At 36.9% G+C, this 22,487-nt stretch overlaps 1 protein-coding gene across 1 annotated transcript in view; it reads right to left on the minus strand.

Annotated features, from left to right (window-relative positions):
* Nucleotides 1–22,487, minus strand: part of PLXDC2 (plexin domain containing 2) — a 271,147-nt gene that overhangs the window by 141,198 nt on the left and 107,462 nt on the right. Inside the window, exon 2 of the mRNA XM_072412754.1 lies at nt 18,488–18,684. Within this exon, the coding sequence (XP_072268855.1) occupies nt 18,488–18,684 (197 nt within the window). The remainder of the gene's footprint in view (nt 1–18,487; nt 18,685–22,487) is intronic.

Below are 22,487 nucleotides of genomic sequence, written 5' to 3' on the forward strand. Positions count from 1 at the left end.
AAAAAAAAAAAAAAAAAAAAAAAAAAAAAACAGCTAATGCACACAACCAGAGTTTATACATGTTTACTGGATTTAGATCTCCTTGAAACCTCAAATCGACAACTACCGCGCAACTTATTTCTTCTTATTTGCTGGGTTGTCCGTATGCCGATAAAATCATTCTATTGTAGTTGATGTTTATATTGATTCCAACTCCTCTTCACGAACATGTCCGCAGCAATGCCTCCCTGGAGGTTTTAATAAAATGAACACATTTTTATATAATTGTTTTTGTTTTCTGCTGGGAAGTGGCTGAATTGTGCTGCTTTATATGATGTTACAAATTTTACAGCTGGGAGACATTATATCCATATTACAGGAATACATTTGTTTGTGTACAATTCTTAGTTCTGTTTATAATGGCCTTTTAAAAAGCAACTCAATTTAAGAACTCTCGTCATTTACATGCCTCCCTTCTCTGTATATTTGCTCAAGTTTTGTTTCTACCTTGTTAAATACAATGATATATAAAGTTTCTTGTAATACTTCTTAGTTTGTTATCATCTCCTGAACACCAGCTGAAAGTACATTAACCTACCAGGAAGTGTTTAAGTGACTTTTTCTCATTTGCTCAGTTAATGACACACTCCAACAATTGAAAGCTAAACCCTGGAATGCATACAGGGAGAACAGCCTCATTAATTTACAGTTTTATCCATTTACTGCACCAATTGACTCACTTCCTTTTTATCTAATATCCAGTGATCTTGGAACACATTACATACGTATCAAAGCAATAGGTGTGCAAAGTCATTTATTTATGCTGTATAGAAGAACCCTTTTTCCCTGTATGGATTCAGTGGTCTCTCTGCAGAGGTCTAAAATGTTTTTTGCCGAGTCAGACCTAAAGTTCCTCAATCAACAGGGAGCAGAAGCTTGAGGATTGCACAGCTATAGGTCAGACAGCCTCATCATATTGTGGGAGCTTTGTTGGGGGCCAGAGCCATGACACCACCAAACTCACAGTATGTCCTCTGTCAAACTAAGTCTTCTGGCTTGACTTATGCTGGGCTACATTTAACCCTGAAGCCTAAAAAATTACAGAACTTATGGACAGCAATAGGGAGGAGGTATATACAACAGGAAAAAGTGCTTTTTTAATTTTTAACCCTTGCTTGGGGGCAACTTCCCCAATTTAGGCTTTAAAAGAGAACTATACCCGCAATAACTGTCCATCCCTATTTCTTTGAAGAGTTCTACCACCCCCCTTTTCTTCCCGTAGACAATCTTTGGCCATCTTGATTGGTTATGCTGAGTGAGGTGCTAGGGAGCGGTGATCCCTAAAGTTCCAAGTGGAACTTTATTTCCACTTGAATTCATTTTGAGGGATCTTATTATATAAAAATTAGAACAGAAGAACAGTAAAGAAATGTAATATTATTTATCATAAAGTTTGCCTCAAGGTGTTTTAATTGTTGATGGCAATAGAAGCATTTTCTGCTAATCTGTTTTGCATTCCTTTTCACTAATAGGTAAAACCTAAGAGAAATATATCTAAGAAATGCTTTATGATATATGCATCCTGCTTAGGTTAGAATATGAATCACTGGCATACAAATGTGGTAAAACGTGGAAATGTGGAAAATGCAGATATGAAAACAAGAATATGACCGAAAAAAGAAGACCGTCATGAGATAGACATAAAGAGGTCAGTTATGGGTGCAGAGAAGTGAAATGTTCACATAAATAGTAATGAATATTGGAAAACCATGCGGTAATGGGCACTTGAGTGACACTGAGTGACAGAGAGGAACAAATGATATCTGCACAAAAATGTGATATGTAAAGCACCAAATAAAAGGCTGAAGTGATGAAAAGAAAAAAAAGACAAGCTGGTGAAGATGGATGACTAGGAGACAAAGAAGGAGGCCAGTGCAATATATTGGAGTGATGATGTCAAAGGGTTGTGGCACTTTAGAAACTAAAAAAGCATAACAAAGAACCAAGGACCAAGCGCTGATTGAAATGAGATAGTAAGACAATGTTCTCATTTAGCCTGGCGCACCACCTGACACATTTCAGTAACCACTCGGCTGTTTTTGAGTAGTTACTGAAGAGTTGGGTCACATTACAGGGGCTGCCAGCCACCTACAATTTATTCCCACCCAGCTTAAAAAATTGTCTAGGTTGAGCACTGGTAAGATATCAAATGTAACCTATTAACACTTTATTTTACACTCTGTTAATTTGTGTTCTTTCTGATTTATATTTGGCATTTTCCTGAAATGTTTCATGCTTTGTAGAATGTTTCCTGCTTTCTATAGCATATGTCTAGGAGTGAATATCTGATTATTCTGCATACATGATCTTGAACATGCACGACTTTCCTTGAACCCATGGCAGCAGCAAACCTGAACCTCATTCCTATTTGACTATGCACATATAAAGGAATCAAATTTATGAAGAAAAAAGGGTTAATAGCGCATACTAGGGCTGTTTGACAAGTAGTGAGCCTAACATATAAATAATAAGTAATATTTTTAAAACTCTGTAAATTAATAAAATTTAAAGCCTTAGATAAAATGTGACCAAAAAGTAAAAGTATATCTAATATACATATTTTTTTAAAACAAATTTAAATTATTTGGCATTTTGTTTCATCAGGACAATGCGCCCGCATACAAGTCAGCTGTTACAATGGCCACAAATCATGAATACGGCTCTGAATTGTTGGAACACTCACCTTATTTGCCAGATATAGCCCCATCAGACTATTATCTATTTCGGAATTTTAAAGAAATGCCTAAAAGGGAAGAAATTTGACTCTGATGATGTCGTCAAAGCTGTTGAGGACTTCCTTGAGGGCCAAGAGGTTGAGTTCTATAAAAAGGGTATAAAGGCCTTAAAAGAACGACCTGAAAGGTGCTTTCTGCTCCAGGAAGATTATACTGAAAATGTATAGAAAATAAAGTTCCTAGCTTTTGTCTTTATGGTTGAGGCTCATTACTTGTCAAACAGTCCTTGTATGGTATATTTGTTAAACATGGTGCCGTCTATTGGCTATTGCAGCACCTCCCAAGATCTATTACTAATAATGTGCAACAACGATTTCTCAATTCTCTATATAGCATGCCTCTGTACCACAGATAATAATGCAAGCATTAAAAATTGCTGCTGACACTTTGGTAGCATTATTAAGTTGTACATTTATATAGGGCTGAGAAGTTGACTTTAAAAACTACATTTCAGAAAAGTATGTGCGTGAACAACCACCCTAATGCATGGTAATGATGTCATAAATAATTAAAAGTGCATAATAGGCATTACTACAGATACCATTATTCAAGGCTGCAAAGAGTCCATTATTTTATAACTTGTTGTAGAATTACCTAATTTACTTTATTTGTTATGAGCATGGCTGGAGTTTACTAAACAATTTCCTCAATTGAATTAAAAGGGCCTCGGGTAATGTTTGGAGAAGGCAATCAAAGCTGTAATCTCAAGAAAAGCAAAGAGAGGTTTATTGGCATTTCTCAATATCTTTTCTTGCTGTGTAATAGTTCTGCTGAACTGACACTGAGCCTTATCAGGAATAAAGGGAAATATTTAGACTTATTTGCACAGTGTGCACCATTGCATACAGCCTCATCTGAATTCATCTTCTGCTAATGTGGAGTACACTGACATTGGATATGTGTCTGGGGGCACCATCCATGGTCTCTGCACTGCCAAATGTCAAATGTAGTGGTCCAAAATGCGTTATTCTTTAGGTGTAATTTACAAATGCCATAAAGGAGAGCAGAAGGAAAGGTGGATACAGTCCTTATGACTCCCATATCATCCAAATGGTACATTGTACTTAGGAAATCCAACTTATTCTTCCACTGGCTCCCCTCCTGTACTGAAATGACAGCACCTTGGGCACCTTACTCATTTCCCAGGAGCATCAAATGGCATCATAAGGTAACATGTTTTCATACATTGCACAATGATGGTCTCATTAAATCCAAACTTTTCTAGCCTAAGATACCTATATACAAAATAAAATCCCATTAAAAAATACATCACAAAACCAGTGTTTGCTGCTATATTCACCTTGAATCCAGACATTTCCCCTGCAGTTCTTTTTTTCTGCCACTATATGTCCTCACTCTAATGACCATCCTCATTTAATCCACAATTTCTGAGCCCAGGTCCTAGACCTGCTTCAGCTTGTTACCAGACAGTTACAGAAGAAGCAGCTCAGTCATAAAAAAAAAAAAAAAAACAATTTAAGGGTTTTTTAAGCATTAATTAAAAGATACTTATGTTAAAAACAGCTTTTATAATGACAGCATCACTATGTTTAACAAGTGGGGACATGAATACCGAATGGGCCTGATTTATTAAAGCTCTCCAAGCCCGACAAAGATACACTTTCATCAGTGTACGTGGGTGATCCAGCAAATCTGGAATGGATCCTGGTCCGGGATTGAAAACATTTGCCAACAAAGAGCAAATGATTTTTAAGAAATCGATTCCAGATTTGCTGGATCACCCAGGTTCCCTGTTAAAAGCAAATCTTCTGAGGCCATGGAGAACTTTAATAAATGAGGTCAAATATGTTTAGTGATATCACAGAATAATGTACAGTAGAATTTATCACTTATCTCCACCTCCAAGTTAGCTTGACGCTTTCGCTGTAAAAAAGCTTCTTCAGGAGCATGTACTCAGTGGAGGGATCATATGCATCAGTGATAAAATGTTACTGACCATATGTAAAATCAGTCCTATCCTCAAAATCTCATCCACAGAAGGCGAGAAATACAAAAATCGGAGAAGTCCAGGCAAGCTGCAAAGTTAAAAAATGTCTTCAAATAGTACAGTCGCATCCACTTCAACGGTTGGGACACTTTTGCAACATCCTGCTTTTCCCACCTTCCACTACGGTTTTTGTCAGCACATGAATTGATTAGATTATTGTATTGCTTCTTTCTATCATACAGGTAGTCCCCGGGTTCCATACGCGATAGGGACTGTAGGTTTGTTCTTAAGTTGAATTTGTATGTAAGTTGGAACAGGTACATTATTTTAATAAATGCAATTGGGACAGATGTTTGTCTCAACATAATATTAGGCAGCGTGGTGTCAGCTAAAATCCTCACTGTCAGTTAATCACAAAGCAACAAAAAAATTTTTTATGGAGCCTAGACATTCATTACCTTCTGGAGCAAGCTGTGCTTTAATATGCAAACAGAAACAACTGCAGAGTTTGTCTTGGTCATTAAAAAGTTACAAAAGACTGCAGAAAGAGCTCAGTCCTTGGGATCACCCACAACCTCAACTGTGTTTAGCAAAAGATTTCTTCTACAAGTTATGCAAACAACCTCCCTCCCCCTTCAAGCCTCTGTTCTACACACGGAGCAAGCAATGAAGCCCTGTTCCAGAGAGCGTGGAAGCCCCGTTTGAGCGAGCAGGGAAGCCCCGTTCATATCTAGGAGGTGTCCATATGTCAGATGTCCTTAACCCGGGGACTACCTGTATACAGTGATGGGAAAGTAGGTTGATTCAAGTACCCCCAATGCTTGATATTTTAATGGTATATGGATGATTACAGAACTGCAAGTTTTAAATTCCTTGAGTTTAGATTTAAATTTAGTCTGGGAATGTAAAATCTATAGTTTTCCCCTTAAATGTCTAATTTGTAGCTGAATTGTTAACTTTATAGCATGCTGCAATCTCCATGTGGTCCACTTACGAGTAGAAGGAATCTTAAACATGCCTCAGTGGCTCCATAGAGATAAAAAGTCACAGTAACCCTTATTAATGGTGCTAAATTTCCTCTTCTGTTTGTCTCCATTATTTTCTTATAAATAATAGACTTTACTTTCCGAAATATTCTCAGGGACACAAACTTATTGTTGAGGGGCACTTGTGTGATAATTAAGTGTTACCATTAATAGATCGGGCACAGCAGAGAACCATAACAGTTTAATAAAGTCTTTATATGTTTAGGGCGCTTTGTTCATAGATTGAATAGTGTATATTTAAAGCATCATTTCAATAAAGAAAAATAAAAAAGAGAATATGTGACAGGAAAAAAATAGCCACCAAGGAGGTGAAATACATCACCGGCCAACGTGGAGAATTAGAAATGACCTGAAGTCCCATAAAAACAGAATATTTGTGGAGCTGTAAAAAACACCAAATATAACCAGCTGGGGAAGACCTAAACCAGCCTTTCTCTATGTTTTTAACATTGGTGAACTATTGAAATAACTTTCAGGTGTTCTTCTATAATATATTATTCTATAATATTGGCTTAGTGGTCAGTGTGAAGAATGTTACAGACAGACAAAAAGATCATTGTTGTCAGTTAAACTGAGAGGCACCAATTGCTCATTGCTCAAGGAACCCCTGGCAAACTCGGGAGGAACCCATGGGATTCACAATATCCTGGTTGAGAAACACTAAACTGTAACTGGGTGAAAAGTAGTTTGTTACAGTTTTTTTTTTCTTAAAAACTAGTTTCACCATTTCCTATCCCGTTTCGTATCACTATCCTTCAGCCTCCACTTCCTGTCTATATGCATTTACTCCACCGTCAGCTAAACTATTCCTGTGTAATAGGGTTGATTTACTAAAGGAATATAGGCTGTTCAGTGATTCATTCTCTTAGAGGGGTTATATCACTTAGCTAAGAGATGAAGCTCAGCTGACTTCAACCATCAAATCCTGAGCAAAGAAAAACCTTTTTCTGAATTATCTTTCACATGATTGAGTATTCTTCAAAGTGAATTATCACTGTATTCACCAAGTTTATTGAATTATCCTTTCCAAGGTAAATATTTCCTTTGGCAAGTGAACAGCCTACATTTTGGTGGTACACATCAGCCTCAATGTGTTAGCACAGCTGCTTGTTTTCTCCATCAGATGATAGAAGGAAAACAAAGGAACAAAACTGGGAGACAGTTGTCACGCAATGCACCTGGGCTGGGATCTTCATGACAAGATCATCGGGAATTGCTTTATTTGTTTTTTTATTAATAAAATAAAAAACTTTTTTTGATTGATTTTTTTTTTGTAATTCATTTGTTTCACTTTTAGTGAAACACTACCAGGGAGAATTTGTCACTAGAGGACACAGGAGTGATGGTGTCAGAGGATGGAACTATAGTAGGGATCCTGAATGCTGAAGTTACTTAAGGCATTGGAACCTAGGAGAATAGGACACCAGGGTCACCAGAGATGAGGAAGGGAAATACAATATACAGTAAGCAGGCATGCCCCAAGGTTTTGAGATGACAAAGAGGGACACCTTTTAGCCAGAAGTATATAGGCCAGTGTTTCTTAACCAGGGTTCCTCCCGAGGTTACTAGGAGTTGTTTGAGCCATGATCAATTTGTGCCTCCCAGGTAATTTTAATAGACACCAATGGTCTTTTTGGCTACCTGCAAGGGAGACATTCTTCCCTCTGTCCAGCAATGTAAGAGACATTCTTCCTACTGATGTCTGTGGATATAGCAAATATAACAGGGGTTCCCCAAGACCTGAAAGTTATTTCAATAGTTCCCTCCTATGGAAAAGGTCAACAAACACTGATAAAAGTCAAGAACAAACCCCTGAAACACCCACTGTGGATGTATTTTATGTCTATATAGAAATGTTTTCACTCATGATTCACCCAACTTTTACTTGTGATTTATACATATTCCTAATAGAATCATATGTAAAAATTGAATAAATTTTGGGTAAAAGTTGGGTGAAAATAACAAAAAATAACTCCTTTGTATTTAAATAGTACATTTTTATACAGGTCCGTAAGTCAGACCAAAATGAAGACAACTGTGAAGAAACAGAGGAATTTGGTTTGAAAGGTTTCTCCATGTGAGAGACAGTTAGGAATTATGTAAGTCGGGGTATCGCAGTTATTTTTGCCCTTTAGAGGCAAACCGGGGTCACCTAAATCTTTACAGTGTTGCAGATAAGCTACAGTACCCACTGCCATATACAACCTTTGTTTCTTTTCCCCTTCCGTGAAACTCTTGATTAGACTCTTTCTGAAACATAAATGGCATCTGTCAGTCACACATTCTTCTGATGGCAGGGTTGTGATTTCATATAATTAACGGTAATCATTTTACTTTTTTGTTAAAAACTTCCACAAGGCACTCAGATGAAACACTGGTAAAATATGCACACTGGAAACTATGCATATTTAATAACAACAGTATAATAGAGTGAAGGGTTTCAGGAGAAAAAGTAATATGCAGGAAAAAAAGAATATGAATTATTTTACAAACTTGCAGAACAGCAAGTCAAGGATGTCAGGCAAAGCCAGAAAGCAATGAAATGTGATGAAATCTGTACCGTCAGCTAAAATGTAAAGGGTATGTCAAATCCAAAAATAAACTTTGTTTATTTGCTCCCTTTTGGTTGGATACATTAACTATTGGATACATTTTGTTATATCTAATAAAGAAGTGTATATACATACCTGTTTATCTTCTAGAACTGCAGGGCTGTGTGCATTTCACAGTGCTATCTGAAACAATGAAATTAGGAAGTGTTTGGGAATACAAACTTCCACTCACCCCTCTATATTGTGAGGACGGTGTTCTGCAGTCCTCACTTTACCTAGAGACAGTTGACCTGATTTATTAAAGCTCACCAAGACTGGAGAAGATAGGCTATCATGGGAGAACTTGGGAGATCAGCAAACCTGGAAAAGTATTGGTAAAATAATTTGCTATTATTGGCAAATATTTTACATCCCAGACCAGATCCATTCCAGGTTTGCTGGATCACCCAGGTTCTCTCATGACCACAGCACCACAGTTCAGCAGGATTAGGACTAGGTTAAGCCTACATTGTTGCATGGTGCTAACTTTGTTTCAATAGCTGAGTGTTAAGATATACACAAGTTTTTATATTAGACATTCTTTTATCAAGTTTCAACTCAAGTGTAAACCAAGAGTTTTTCTTTTAAAATGCCATTTGAAAAAAGAATCTTGTTTATACTTAGGTTACACCAGTAGATGACAGTGTATCCTCATGTGAAGAGTGTACAACTCTTACCATCTGAGACAATATTAGAGTTTGGTACACACTTTATATGAGGACACAGCAACATCTACTGGTTGCCAACAAAAATAAACAAATGATCACTTAAGAACAAGTTATCCATCATAACACACTCAAAGTTACAAAAACTTTAACCTGTTAAAAGGTGGAATGAATCTACAGACTGAGCCCATGTGAATCCCCGCCTTTAAATTAATCTTTTAAAAGTAAAAAACGATGTATGATGTAATTCATGTTAATCTTATTTCCAATTTCTATTGAATACTGTTTTGAAAACTAGCAGTGATGGCCACATTTTGGTCTTCTAGGTTTATACTTGAGATCACACATTTTCATATACAATAACACCCTGAAAAATCGGGCTTCTGAATCTGCGGCTTCACGAATTTGCTTATTTTTTCCTTGGAACCTAAAACTTAAAATTCAAGACTAAACTGTATCCAAATCAGCTGATCCATAAAAGCATAAAAAAAAAGGCCGAAGGAAAACAATTTTTAAAGTTGTTAAAAGAGAACAGATTGTTACTAAAAGTATGGTAATTTTATTTTTAACATGGGTTCAGCGTCTCAGAGAAGATGGGGGCGGCCACAAGGTGGTGTCCAAACTTTGCGCGTTTTAAAAATTCCAGTTAAAAAATTCTAGTGTCTAGGAACGTAACGTTATTACTGTATTTGTAGGTAAAATTGGTTAATATTCGAATTGGTTTTTATTTGAGTATAGAATTAATAGCAATTTTAGTAGCACCATTCTCTTTAAGAGCTTACATTCTCTTTGTCTCTGCCTCCTCTCTTCACAATTCTCTGTGTCTTTACTTTGTATACAAAGGCATTTGAGAAAATGTTGAGATCAGTCTTCGCTTTCTATAAGAACCAATTAAAAAGGTGAACACTGCTTTCCACTTTCATCACAAATTCTTTACAAACTGCTGGAAGCAAACGTCAAATTCCCATGTACACCATTCTATTCATCACTCTCTCTTTTTACCTTTCCTAGCATGTTGTGTTTATCTGTAGGAACAATCTGCTGTTTGTTTCCTAACTTATATCTTCATAGCAAAAGGTTCTTTTCTTGAAAGATGCTTTCACTGTACTCTTTTATCTAGCAGCTGTCTATGGCTACATCACATCACCTTTACCTGAATTTTTTTTTACAATACATTGATTTTTTTTTTCATCTTTTATATTTACTTCCCACACACATTGAAATGTTTCTGAAATGCTGCAGTCACTTCAAACTCTGTACAGTTCTCTGTATAAAGCAAAAACTTCAGACAGGTAGGTTGTGCTGCCGGTATGGATCGCATTTATTTGTATCCGGCACAGATTGCTGCAGACTATTGATCCCAATCTCTGCTTCTTTCCCTTGTGATTCTTCTTTTCATAAGTTGGAGGCAACAAGCTAAATGTTACTTTGCAGTAGGTGGATGCAGGTTGGATCTGCCAAGGTATTTCATTTCATAGCAATGTACCCAGAACTCCATTGGTCCTTCCAGACATTCAGAGAAAGACTAGAAATTTTTACAATGTAACTGATTTCTTTATATGAGTTAGTGTTTGTTGTAAGCCTGGAAACACTTATTATGACCCTGTTGTACTATTAGGATTTTCACTGTTAAGTCCTGTACAGTCAACAGATAAATGTCAGATTTATCTGTACGTACATTGCTGTTTGGAGAGAGGAAGAACATGGAAGAACCCTTAAAATAATTGTCTGGTTTTCAGGGAGCCCCTGCTATAATTACCGTATCCACAGCTCACAGTATATTAGAATAGTGTTTAATGGGATCAATACGTCTTACATTATTTACTAATCGGAAGAATGTCACCTTTACAGATAGCCAAAAAGATCATTGGTAACACATAAACTGACCTGAGAGGTACAAATTCCTCAACTTGTAATAACCTCTGGAGCAACCCTACGAATAGCAGTGTAAGTATATGTATTCAAGCTGCAAGTTGTCTGTGTGCTCTAAACCAGCGGTCGCCAAACTTTCCGACCTTATGGACCACTCCCCATTCCGCAAAGCATTAATATGAATTTTTTTTAAAAAGATAAATAGATCAAAAAAGATAATCTTTCTAAAGAGAAATGTTGGAGACCCAGCAGAGAGATGAGGAATTTTTACACAATTACACAATTTCTTCAAAAATGGTATCCAGTATTGTTTTCTATGGGTAGTTTAACTGTTTTATGTGTTCAAAGGTTAGGAAAGGACTCATGGAATGTCTAGTGGAAGGAAAACACACTGTACAAAACAGTTTTATTGTCAAAAATCTGTAAATGTATGCTATTATTAATGTATGGAAATTAATAATGTCAAATGTACATTTTCACTGCTCCTCACCTTTATGTCATGGATATGTGCAAATTACTATTTGTTTATTGTTATTTTTGTTTAAATTTAAAAAAAAATTAATAAAAATCATTGAACACAAAAATGATATCCATTTATTGATAAAGTATTTATAGATAGGAAGAAGATGGCTTTTTTAGATTGTTTTAAATATTCATCATGGTATATGGCTGATAGAGAAAATGACAATTTGATAGTGAACAACAATATATAGGTTGAACAAAAATACAAATTACCTTATGAAGGATATGTCGATAAAAGGAAAAGGAGAATTGAGAAATATGTATATGTGTCTAGCATATTTTAGATATGTTTTAATTGATTTTGTTATGTTATATGTTTAGTGTTTGAAGAATACATATGATTTTGTTCATTTTTGGATGTTTTTTGTATACATGTAAAAATTTTGTGTAAAAAAATTTTAATAAAGATATATTTAATATAATTTCATTCATTCATTTAATGATCTTCCTACTGGTGCCTGACGAGGATTGTGAAGGTTCTGATTCTCATTCATCAGTGAAGTATTACTATTGTTACTATTATCATTAGTTGTATTATCTTTGGTATTATTAAAGAAATGCGAAATTTGTTTGCTTTTTCTCACTCATTATGGGTTTATTTCATTCCAATCTAAGACCAAACAAGAAATGATAGTTATCAAAGTCAAACTATTAGATGCCATTAAATATAACAGGTAAAGAAAATATGAAGTTAAGGTCATACTTACCTAAAGGACAATCTGAGAAATAAACAAATAAAATAAAACAATCGGGAGAGGCGGAGCGGGGTGACTGTTGTAATGGTGGAAACAATACTGAAGCGTACGGCTCGGCAACGGTTGCCCCATACAACTTAACACTACACTGACGTCACGCTGCGCCTCCCTTGTTTTTCTGTCTCTAGTACAGTTTGTGAAGTTAGTGCAATATAAAGGTGAAAATTGTCATTCAGAATATATGAATTTATTAGAATGTTATTTTTGTTTTATTATTAATAAAAATTGCAAATAATGTTCAAATTTTTCTTGCAGACCACTGGTTGGCAACCCCTGCTCTAAACCATAGAAGTAATCTTAACGTAAGTAATCAACTCATCCAGCAGTATTCCATTAAATCTCTCTGTTTTTCTGTTCACAGCATCTAAAACCAGCATGCAACATATACTTTTCTGCCAATCTGGGGCTTGCTCCCAGCAGGTGCTGCTTGGTTCACTTTGGATTATTGATAAAGAAATCCCATGCTGAGCTCTTGCAAGGTAAAGCAACAGCAAGGCCTCCAACCCCAATCAGTGTACAGTCACCATCCCTTTACCAGTGGATTGTTTGCAACAGGGGGTGATAGCAAATACCCAATATTTCAAGAAACAATAGATCACCCAACTACCCTTTCTACCTCGTGATAGCACAGTTGCTTAGCAAATGGGCACTTAGGCACCGGTACTGTCACATGGGGGCAAGGAACAAGCCCTGACCATGGGGTTAAAAGAAGTATCAGAATAATAAAAAGAATGTCAAGTTTGAAGTGTTTTATACTAGCCTTCCAAAAAAAAATAAATTCAATAATTTAGAGGATGGTTGAGAAGGTTTAATGCAGTACAACATATGACAGTCAAATAATACATCAGACCAATAAGAGTGACAAATAAGGAGGAAAGAGAGACCAAGGGATATAAAAACAAATAAATAAATCTAGCAAGTTTCATTATTTCTTTAAGCAAACATTTGCAAAATACATCAATTTGGGAATCACAGCACTCCGCAATTCTGTGCTCTGTCTACAAAAACGAGGACAAAATCAGACATTCTGCACCCATGTGTTTCTGAGTGACAAATGACCCTCGTACCCATTTTATTGCGGCTATTATTAAGAGCCGCAGAGCCTGAAACTTTTAATTGGACTCTGACCATTGAAGTTATACTGAAGGAAATGTAGTTTTTATAGTCGGAATTGAAATTAAATGTCTAATTGTGTAATATCGGAGGCAATTTGCCACAATGTTCTAGTGGAGCCTTTAGAAAATAGGTCACAACAACAGACTGACAATTAGATGGCCAGTGATATGGGATTGCCTCAGCAGGTTACTAATAAAGAGAGTGAATGTGTTCACGTGGGTTTGGAACTCATAGCAAGAGGTTACATTAAGCTGCTGTGCTGATAGTTAGTGAGCTGTAGATTTATATCTTCAGAGATGAATTCTGTTACTTCAGGCATAAAATGAAGACAAGTAGGAGCTGCTTTGGCAGAGATACCTATTAGTGACCAAGTTTGCACATTTAAAGGTAGATGCTAGTAAAAAGAGATACTGGAGTTGATTTACTAAAGGAATACAGGCTGTTCACATAGTAAAAAGACTTATCCCCTTACAAGGGACATTTCACTTAGCTTAGTAAATGGAATGAACTGACTTCAACCATCATGTGCAAAGTATTTTTTTTAGATTTATTTGCATGTTAATGGCTATTCTTAGCAAAGTAAATTTTTATTAATATTACACAGTATTTATACAGCACCAACATATTTAGCAGTGCTTTACAAAGTCTATAGTCATGTCACTAGCTGTCCCTCAATGGGGCTCATGATCTAATGTCTACCTAATACAGTCCAAGGTCAATTTGGGGGGAAGTCAATTAACCTAACTGCATGTTTTTGGAATGAGAGAGGAAACCGGAGTACTCAAGTGAGGTAACCCATAGAGACACGGGGAGAACCTGCAAACTCCATGCAGATAGTGTCCTGGCAGAGTTTTGAACATGGGACCTAGCACTGCAAAGGCCAAAGCACTTACCTCTGAGCCACTGTGCTGCCCCAGTTATCACCCAATTCACTAAGCTAAGTGAATTATCCCTTGAATGGTAATAATTCACCTTGATAATTTGTTTTCTTATTTGCTGTTCTGCTAAAATCCTAGAAATTGCTATGAGCTAGACTCATCTATGAAGCACAGTTGTTATGCTTTGAAGAAGTCAGAAGGAAGCCATTGTCTCCCATTTTTCATCTGCCCAAACAATCGGTCTTCTAACAATGAGAACCCAGCTGTAGGATGCAAAGTAACTCTTTTGTGGAAACTAAAATCCAAACCTACCCTATTGACCCTTGCTAGTCTCACTCCTGTGTGTACACTTCAATGCCACCCTTATCATTACTTAGCCAAAAAAAAATTCGGACACCTATGTACGTGTGCAAAACTTTCCTACTTCCCCACAATGCAGAACACATAGGCCAATGTTTCCCAACCTTGGGGTTCCTCCAGAGGTTGCTAGAAGTTACTTGAGCAATAAGCAGCTGGTGACTGTCAGGTCAGTTTTACAGATTCCAATGACCAGCCATATAAGAGTCAATAATCTTCTTTAATAATTCTTACTGGCCACCACACTAATGTACTGTGAGCTGTGGATATAGTTTGTATAGGAGAGGTTCCCAGAAGACCTGAAAGTTATTTCAAGGGTTCCACAATGCTAAAAAGAAGGAAGTAGGTCTCTATTTTTAAAACAGGGAATAGGACATTCTCTCAAACATTCCCTGATGGGAATTAATTACTGCCATTGAAACACATTGACCTAGAAGATTCCCAGGAGGTACTGTATCCGTCTGCTACCGGTATTTGCAACCCCTATTTAATGTACATCTCTGAATAATATGTTGGTGCTATTTAAATACTGTATAATAATTATAACATTACACTTGCAGAAGCCCTAAGTAATGGTATGGGGTTTCCACATAATGTTGCAATTATAGGCAAGGATCACTGCCTTTATTTGTATTGCAAAAACAAGGCACCTTATGCTAGTTGAAATTTTGCTTCTTGCTCTTGCAATAGTCAATACAAATAAAATAATTTCTGGGGAATAGCAATAAGATGCCACACTCCAAATGCAAATGTTTCAAACTACAAAGAAAAAAAATGGTATATAGAGCTTTAAAAGGTATAAGTCATAAAAAATCATATGTAATTCCAAAACTGTTAAAAACTTTATTTTTCTTTTACAAGAAACAATAAAAACCTTGTACACTGAATACATCAAGACCATTTCTAGATTTTTCTAAATCTTTTTTCAGATTTTTTTCAGACACGAAAAGCGTTAACTTTATTGGATAACAATTGTTATCTATATCTTGTATATTTTTGATGAATAAGGTTTTCAATGTTTTTTTTTTTAAAAAAAATGTTTTTAATAGTTTGGGGATTATATATAATTCTTCGTAACTTGATGCTTTAAACGTTACAAATAAGAAAATGTGTTTTTTTTTTCTTTGTTGTTTAAAACATTTGGTATTTCAATGTTTTATACCCCCTACATGCATCATTTTTCTATTTCAAAACTGATGAGCTGTAAGCCATCATTCTTCCTCCCATAATGCCTGCATTCAATGGGGGATCCATACAGCACCCACAGATCTGGCTGTACCTAATTAGATTCAGGTCTCTTAACACACAAAGACTAAAAGATAGGTAAAAAATGTCCTAATGAGTCATAGAAGAAAATTATCATCCTGGTTCATGTAATAAAAATATAGATTTTTTTATATATATATTTGACCCCTGCTGTATATCAAAGGAGCAGCAAATAATGTGACCAGAAGAGCCAGCCCAGTGAAAAAAACACTAACTGGCATTCCCTTCCCAGCAGTTGAGCCAAATAATTATAACTGTCTCACAGGTTCATAGCACGCTTAGGTTAAACATGAAGGGATGATTGCTTATTACAAATTTGCTGAAACTCTCAGCAACAAATCACCAGAAGTAACATTGCAGATTCATCAGTTTCTCCTAAAACCAATTGTCTGTAACGCTAGCAAAAAAAAAAAAAAAGAAAATATTCACAAAAAGTCATTATAGGAAGCTGTCTACTTCAAGGAAATCTTGCCCTTTGTAGGAAAACACACATATCACACATATGTTTTATTTTGTAATGTAATCATATTAAAATTACTTTTTTTCATATCAAACTGCAATCAAAAACTAAGCCATTGTTTTCTATTACTGCCAAAAACTAAAAACAAAATCTAATTTCTCATCCTTGCAACCAGGACAACAAATTTCTACTTACAAATAGGATTTTTACCCCCACCACCACCAAAACCACAATCGGAACCATTCTGATGTGCATGGTTGACGTCAGCTAGAACTCAGAGCGCACTGCACTGACTTTGAGGTCAAAATGGAGGCGCCCCTGTTCCATGGACTATGATATTGCTTTTAAGGTTTACTGCACTGGGAATTTTGATTTTGGCTAAGATTTTCAAATATTTTGAATGATCCTATTGTGCACAATTCTGTACATGCTGAAACGATATGATCGTTTAAATATAATTCACCAATAATGTACACACACTAGATACGATCGTTAGAATGAAGCAGGAAGTGACGTGTACCGGAGAAAGTGTATCAGAGAAAAATCTATGATAACTAAATGACCGTACATACAATAGATAGAGAACATTTGTCGCCCAATCAGATCCACTGGGATGGTCGGTTTCCAGCGACATTCCTTGTTCGTCATCATCATTGACCAGTCATTGTGCCCTATTTTTTACCAATTATCGGCCAATCAGATTGCACAGCAGGATCTGATCACAAAGTAAAAGATAGGGTACAGGGAAAATTCTCCAGTTACTCAGTTACGAAAACAAAGCTATCAAAGCTATTGGGGGTAGCCTTGTAAACCTGTGGACAGTCTTTGCAATGCCGGAGAGAATTTGTGCCGGGGTGGCTAGTGCAAAGGTATACATTTCAGAGGCAGTGAATGCAGAGGTGGGCATTATTATAGTGGAGATTGTAGTGGTGGCATGTGTGGGATGTGGTGAGAGCAGAGAGAAAGAATGGGATTGGATGCAATGGTGAGAGCGGGAGTTGATGTACAGATGTGTTGTAGGTGGATGAAGGCAAGCTCCTGTAGTGGGGGTGCACAGGTGTTTAGGGTGTCAAGAAGGTGTGATGGTCGGCAGGTTTCAGGCATGGTGATAAGCAGAATTCCTTTAGAGTGGTAACTAAGATTGTGGGGTGCTGGAAGATGGGGGTTTGTGGTGCAAACTGGCTTCTGGGCTTGTGTAATACACAGCAGTAGATGTATTTAGGACTATAATAAACACATTACTCTTGCAAACCTGCACCCTGACATCGCCCTGTTACCCCACATCCCTATCAGTGTACCCACCTGCACACCTGACAACCCTGATCTTTTCTTCCTCCCAGCAACAATGACATTGTACCTCAACAGTCCAATTAAATCAAATTAATCAAAATTAAGATAAAAATACTTTTTATACCATAAATGACATGTTTTATAAGTGTTTAGTGCTATCAAGCCAAATGCAAAAAATAGCCTATTAATTTTATGTTGCATCTTTACTTTATATCTACCAGGATCTGTCTCTGTTTTCAGTGAGCTTCGGCAGGTGTGATGTTCCCTAATTTCTCCTGCTTGACCCCCTCCCTCTTTTACTAAAGGCAGAACACACATTGACCTTAAACTGAGAACTAAACCTGCAAGAACTTGTCCCATGCAAGATAAGCAGTTGTCTAATTCTAAACTATGCTTTAAATGGTTGCTGACCACTGAATGCCAAATTTGTTCTGAAAATAAAAGAGTAGGAATAATGAAAAAGAAAGACCATAGAAAAGTGCCAGGGCCCTTTGAAAAGATTCCTTGCCTGTTTGACAGTTTGTGTTTGACATTTCTGAGTATTACTAATTGGCAGACACTCACCATGAATTCCCCAAATGTCATTACTATGCTTTAATATCTCTGCTCCACATTGCAACTAAGCCTTGTTTTCCTAGAGGCTTAAAATTTCGGTACATGGCTATCATATCTCTGTGTGCTGCTGCAATATATTTATAGGGGTGAAAAAAAATGAATGTTCGGTCCATTAGGTAATCAAAAACTAATGTTTTAGTGTGTGGTAGATGTTGGAGAATTAACCCTTCTGACAGCTTCTTGTGTTATGTTCACCCTGGCAGCTTCCTCATGCCTGAGAACGGCAGCCTCTGGTAGAAGATACATGTATTTTTGTTATGATTAATGTGTTAAGGTATTGCAATAAATCTGCATTCTTTGTTTCCCACAACTAAAAAAAGTATAAAATGTACCTCGATATCTGTTCCATTATCATGCCCATCGTCCAAAAACAAATCTGAAAGACCCGCAGCTTCAGAGAAGTCATGACCAGTGCTGGGACGGTTTGTGTCCACAGAATGTCTCCTCCATCTGTGCCTGGAAAGGTGTAAATCCACGGAAACACTTTCATTCACTCTGGATATGGGTGGGCTAATGAAATAAGATGCATCTGTAAATATAAAGCACAAAAAAGAGAAGATTATATTTTAATCCCTAAACTCATGTAAAAGTTATTTCAGTCACCTAATGTTTCAAATGTAACATAAGGCAAGACATTAGAGCAAAGGCAAAAACTTAAGTGGAAAGCAAACGTTAATAACAACATAGTAAAATGGGTGCAGTCAACATTCAATGACCGTTTATACCTTTGATCCTTGGAACACATGAGAGCATTACAGGTGGTGCCAATCGTTCTATGCCAATACTGTCTATGCCAATGTCAGAGTACTGGTCACACCAACATCCAACCACACCATGATGCTGGAGCTGCATTGACCTTTTGGAGTCCTTGGCATTGCAACATACAATGAAGGATGAATTCAGCTACTACTATATATGTTAAGCCATTAATATCCTAGGGCAAATTAACTGAGATATATATTGGTACCTTATGGTTTCTGAACTTTTTCTAATGGGAATTTACATAAAAGAGAATTATATGAGAGCCTAAAAAGTGTTTGTTCTTATTCGAGGTAGTAACTTTGTTGCCAAGTCTTATGTAACTAGAACATATAAATTGGAAGAAAAAAATGGCTCCATGAGGCAACACTAGTAATTTAAAAAATACTTGCATTTCAAACAAAAAGTGCACGTCTATACAGAGCTCAACTCAACTGATTGTTTTCTAGCAACATAGATTTTGATCTATAGCTCTGTGCTCAACTATGTTGCGAAAAGAGTACATTCTTGAAGCATAAAATAATAACACTAAAAATGATATAAAGCTTGGATTTGTCTCTGTCCCCAAAGCGTTTTACCTTTAGGCTTCTTTAGGGGACTTTGAGTGACTTTGGACTAAGGAATTTACATAAAATCTTTCTTTGACTGCTAAAAAGCTGGTTGGATATCAGACACCTTCAAGTCATATTTTACTTTTTTCCAAAGAATCCCAGAACTGTGAGCTGGCCTATAATATAAATTGCAACCAGAGCCTGCATGGCCCCTTTGTAGACAACACATTCCTGCACCTTCCTACTGGCCATCCACCCACTAAGTTTTCTGGTAAATAGTTTAGTACAAGGGCAGGTTGCACATTGACCACACAGGCTCAGTTATACTGCTGTGGACATTTGTAGGCATTAGGAGGTTCCTGGTATCTAAATCTCTAGATAATTACCATCTAAACAAAGTATGTACCAGGCCCTTTTTTCAATTTAGAACTTATGTTTTTCCAACATGATGTCGTAAAGACAGCTTGATGCAGCTTAGAATGAGGTCAAAAGCACCTGTGAAGAATATCAGAAGGGTTCTGCAGCCTTTCAAACTAATCTCAAATAAAAGAAGTGTATAGAAAGTGTTCATCATCTGTCCACTCATACAAGCCCTTAAAGTGATCCGAGATCTAAAGGCAATTTTGGCAGATCAATAGGCACTATTCTATACTTGCAAGGTCTTTAAAAAGATAAAATAAAAGGGAACGGGCATCTAACGCAGGGAATTTTACTCTAAGCTTTGAAAGGTCTGACTATGGATCAGAATGTTGCTTCTAGATAGTGTTTTTTTTCTGGAGATATATATATATATTTTTTTTGCTACAATTACAAGCCCTACATATTGACTTCAGCCAACACTGTAAGCATACATTATGCAGTCATGACCATTGCTGAACAGATTTTTATTGGATGGTTTAAAATCAGCAGAGCACTGGAACTGAACAAGGGATTTTAGCACAGTGTATGATGAAAAGGGGTTGATTTAGATAAAGTCATAAACCCATCCAAATCTTTTTAAATCTTTTTAATATGCTGGCAAAGACTTAACAAAGCAGCTCTACTCTTTCCCATCATCAAGACTTGATCATGGTGAAAAATGAATGCAACCCTAGGATGGAAAATCTTCTTCAATTTCTCCAAAAATCATAGATTTTGATCATCTCCATCCCAGAATGGAGGTTAAGGAGTTGAAACCCTTTCATAAGGAAACCCAATAATTTTAAATACTACTGACCTTCTTGCGCTTAAGATATTTATGATGGGATCAAAAAAGATCTGGCCATTGGGAGTCTCCTGAAGTCTCCCCACATGGTAAGCTAAAGCGGACCTATCAACACATTTATTACTTTATATAAAAGAATGGATGACCCTTTTACATAAGGAAAAAAATGTGTGATTGGGAGACTTCTCCCCCTCTGTCTTTACCGCCACGGCAGTATAGACTGATTGGAAAACCTAAAACTTTCAGACATCATGGTCCCAGGAGGCTGTTGGCTGCTCCTTCTATGTGTACCTGGTCACGGGCATGTGCAGAAGCGGCTTTCCATTTTCTGAAAGGTGTATAAACCTGATCTCCTGCCTGCATAATGCAAGATCAGGTAACATAGAAAGAAGAACCCAGGGATGAAGAGACGAAGATGGCGGTGCCTGGGTATCTAGCCCATGCTGGAACGAAAAAGGAAGACAGGACGAGGGATGAGCGGGAATGGCTCTGGCATTCTTACGAAAATTTCCTCGAACTTCCAATGGTTCTGTGAATTTTCGGCGAACTGATTTTGCAAAACCATTGGAAGAGAAAATTAAAATAGGAGGATTCTCAGAGCTGCATTCAGCCCTGGAAAGCCTCCTGTTTGCGCGATCCCCGGGCACTAGAGATTAATTAACCTCTAGTGCCCCAGGGATCACACACTCTTCTCAATGAATGCAGCCACAGCTGCAATCATTGAGAAGATGCCCAGCACAGGAGAACCTCCTGACACTGTGATATAAGTATCTCTTACAAATGATACATTTGTAATTGTAACAAATGTATCATTTGTATGAGATATTTATATTACAATGTCAGGAGGTTCTCCTTTGCTAGGCATGTTCTCAATGATTTCAGCTGTAGCTGCATTTATTGAGAAGATGTTAATTAACCTCTAGTGCCCGGGGATCGCAGAGGATTTCCAGGGCTGCATGATGCAGCCCTGGAAATCCTCCTGTTCAGTGAGAGCTCGACCTCTCGGCGAATCAGTAGGCCATTCTCGCTTACATTTTCGGTAAGTGAGAAAGGCCCGATTTGCAGCGAGATCATATTCTCGCTCGCTCATCCCTAGATATTCTCGCCCGATATTCTCGCCCGATATTCTCGCTCGCTCATCCCTAGACAGAACGGCACTGGTCCAACTAGAATAGGATGGCAAAGGGATTGACAGCTTTTCACCTGTAAAGGTGCTATTTTCTTCTTACTGATAGCCCTGCTTTAAATAGGAACCAAATCCTACCAATAGTCCATAGTGTGACCAGGCAGGTATAGCTACGCTTTAAAGGAAAACACCATTTTACAGAAAACATGCCAAAACAAATATCATATGATCAAAACAAAAAGCCTTGTTTTTACTTTACATTATTAATAAAACGTACCTTTATAATTTCATCCATAACAAAAATGATTTGGTTAAACACAGTGAAAGAATTAAAATTATGTTTCTTTCCAACCATCTCTGTAAATCCTAATAAGCATACTATAATTTTGTTTACTACGAATTTGGAAAAAGGTGAAAAACAATTCCTAAGAAAAAAAAAAAGGACAGCCTGAACGTGGAATATTTTGTTGATAAGATATATGAAATTTAAATGACTCCGTATCTAGCTTAAGCAGTACATGCAGTTTATAATTGAAAGTGTCAGCTTAGACATTCAAAGCATATTATGAGCTTGTCAAAGCCTCACTTGTACAAGAGAACATTAAATTAGGCTGAGGTTCCATTCTGAATAACAGAGGAAAATAAATACATTTTGGGAAGTACCTTCCCCGTCTTGGCTGGTTATCATAAAA

This window comes from Pyxicephalus adspersus, chromosome 5, assembly GCF_032062135.1.
Source record: "Pyxicephalus adspersus chromosome 5, UCB_Pads_2.0, whole genome shotgun sequence".
Taxonomy (NCBI): domain Eukaryota; kingdom Metazoa; phylum Chordata; class Amphibia; order Anura; family Pyxicephalidae; genus Pyxicephalus; species Pyxicephalus adspersus.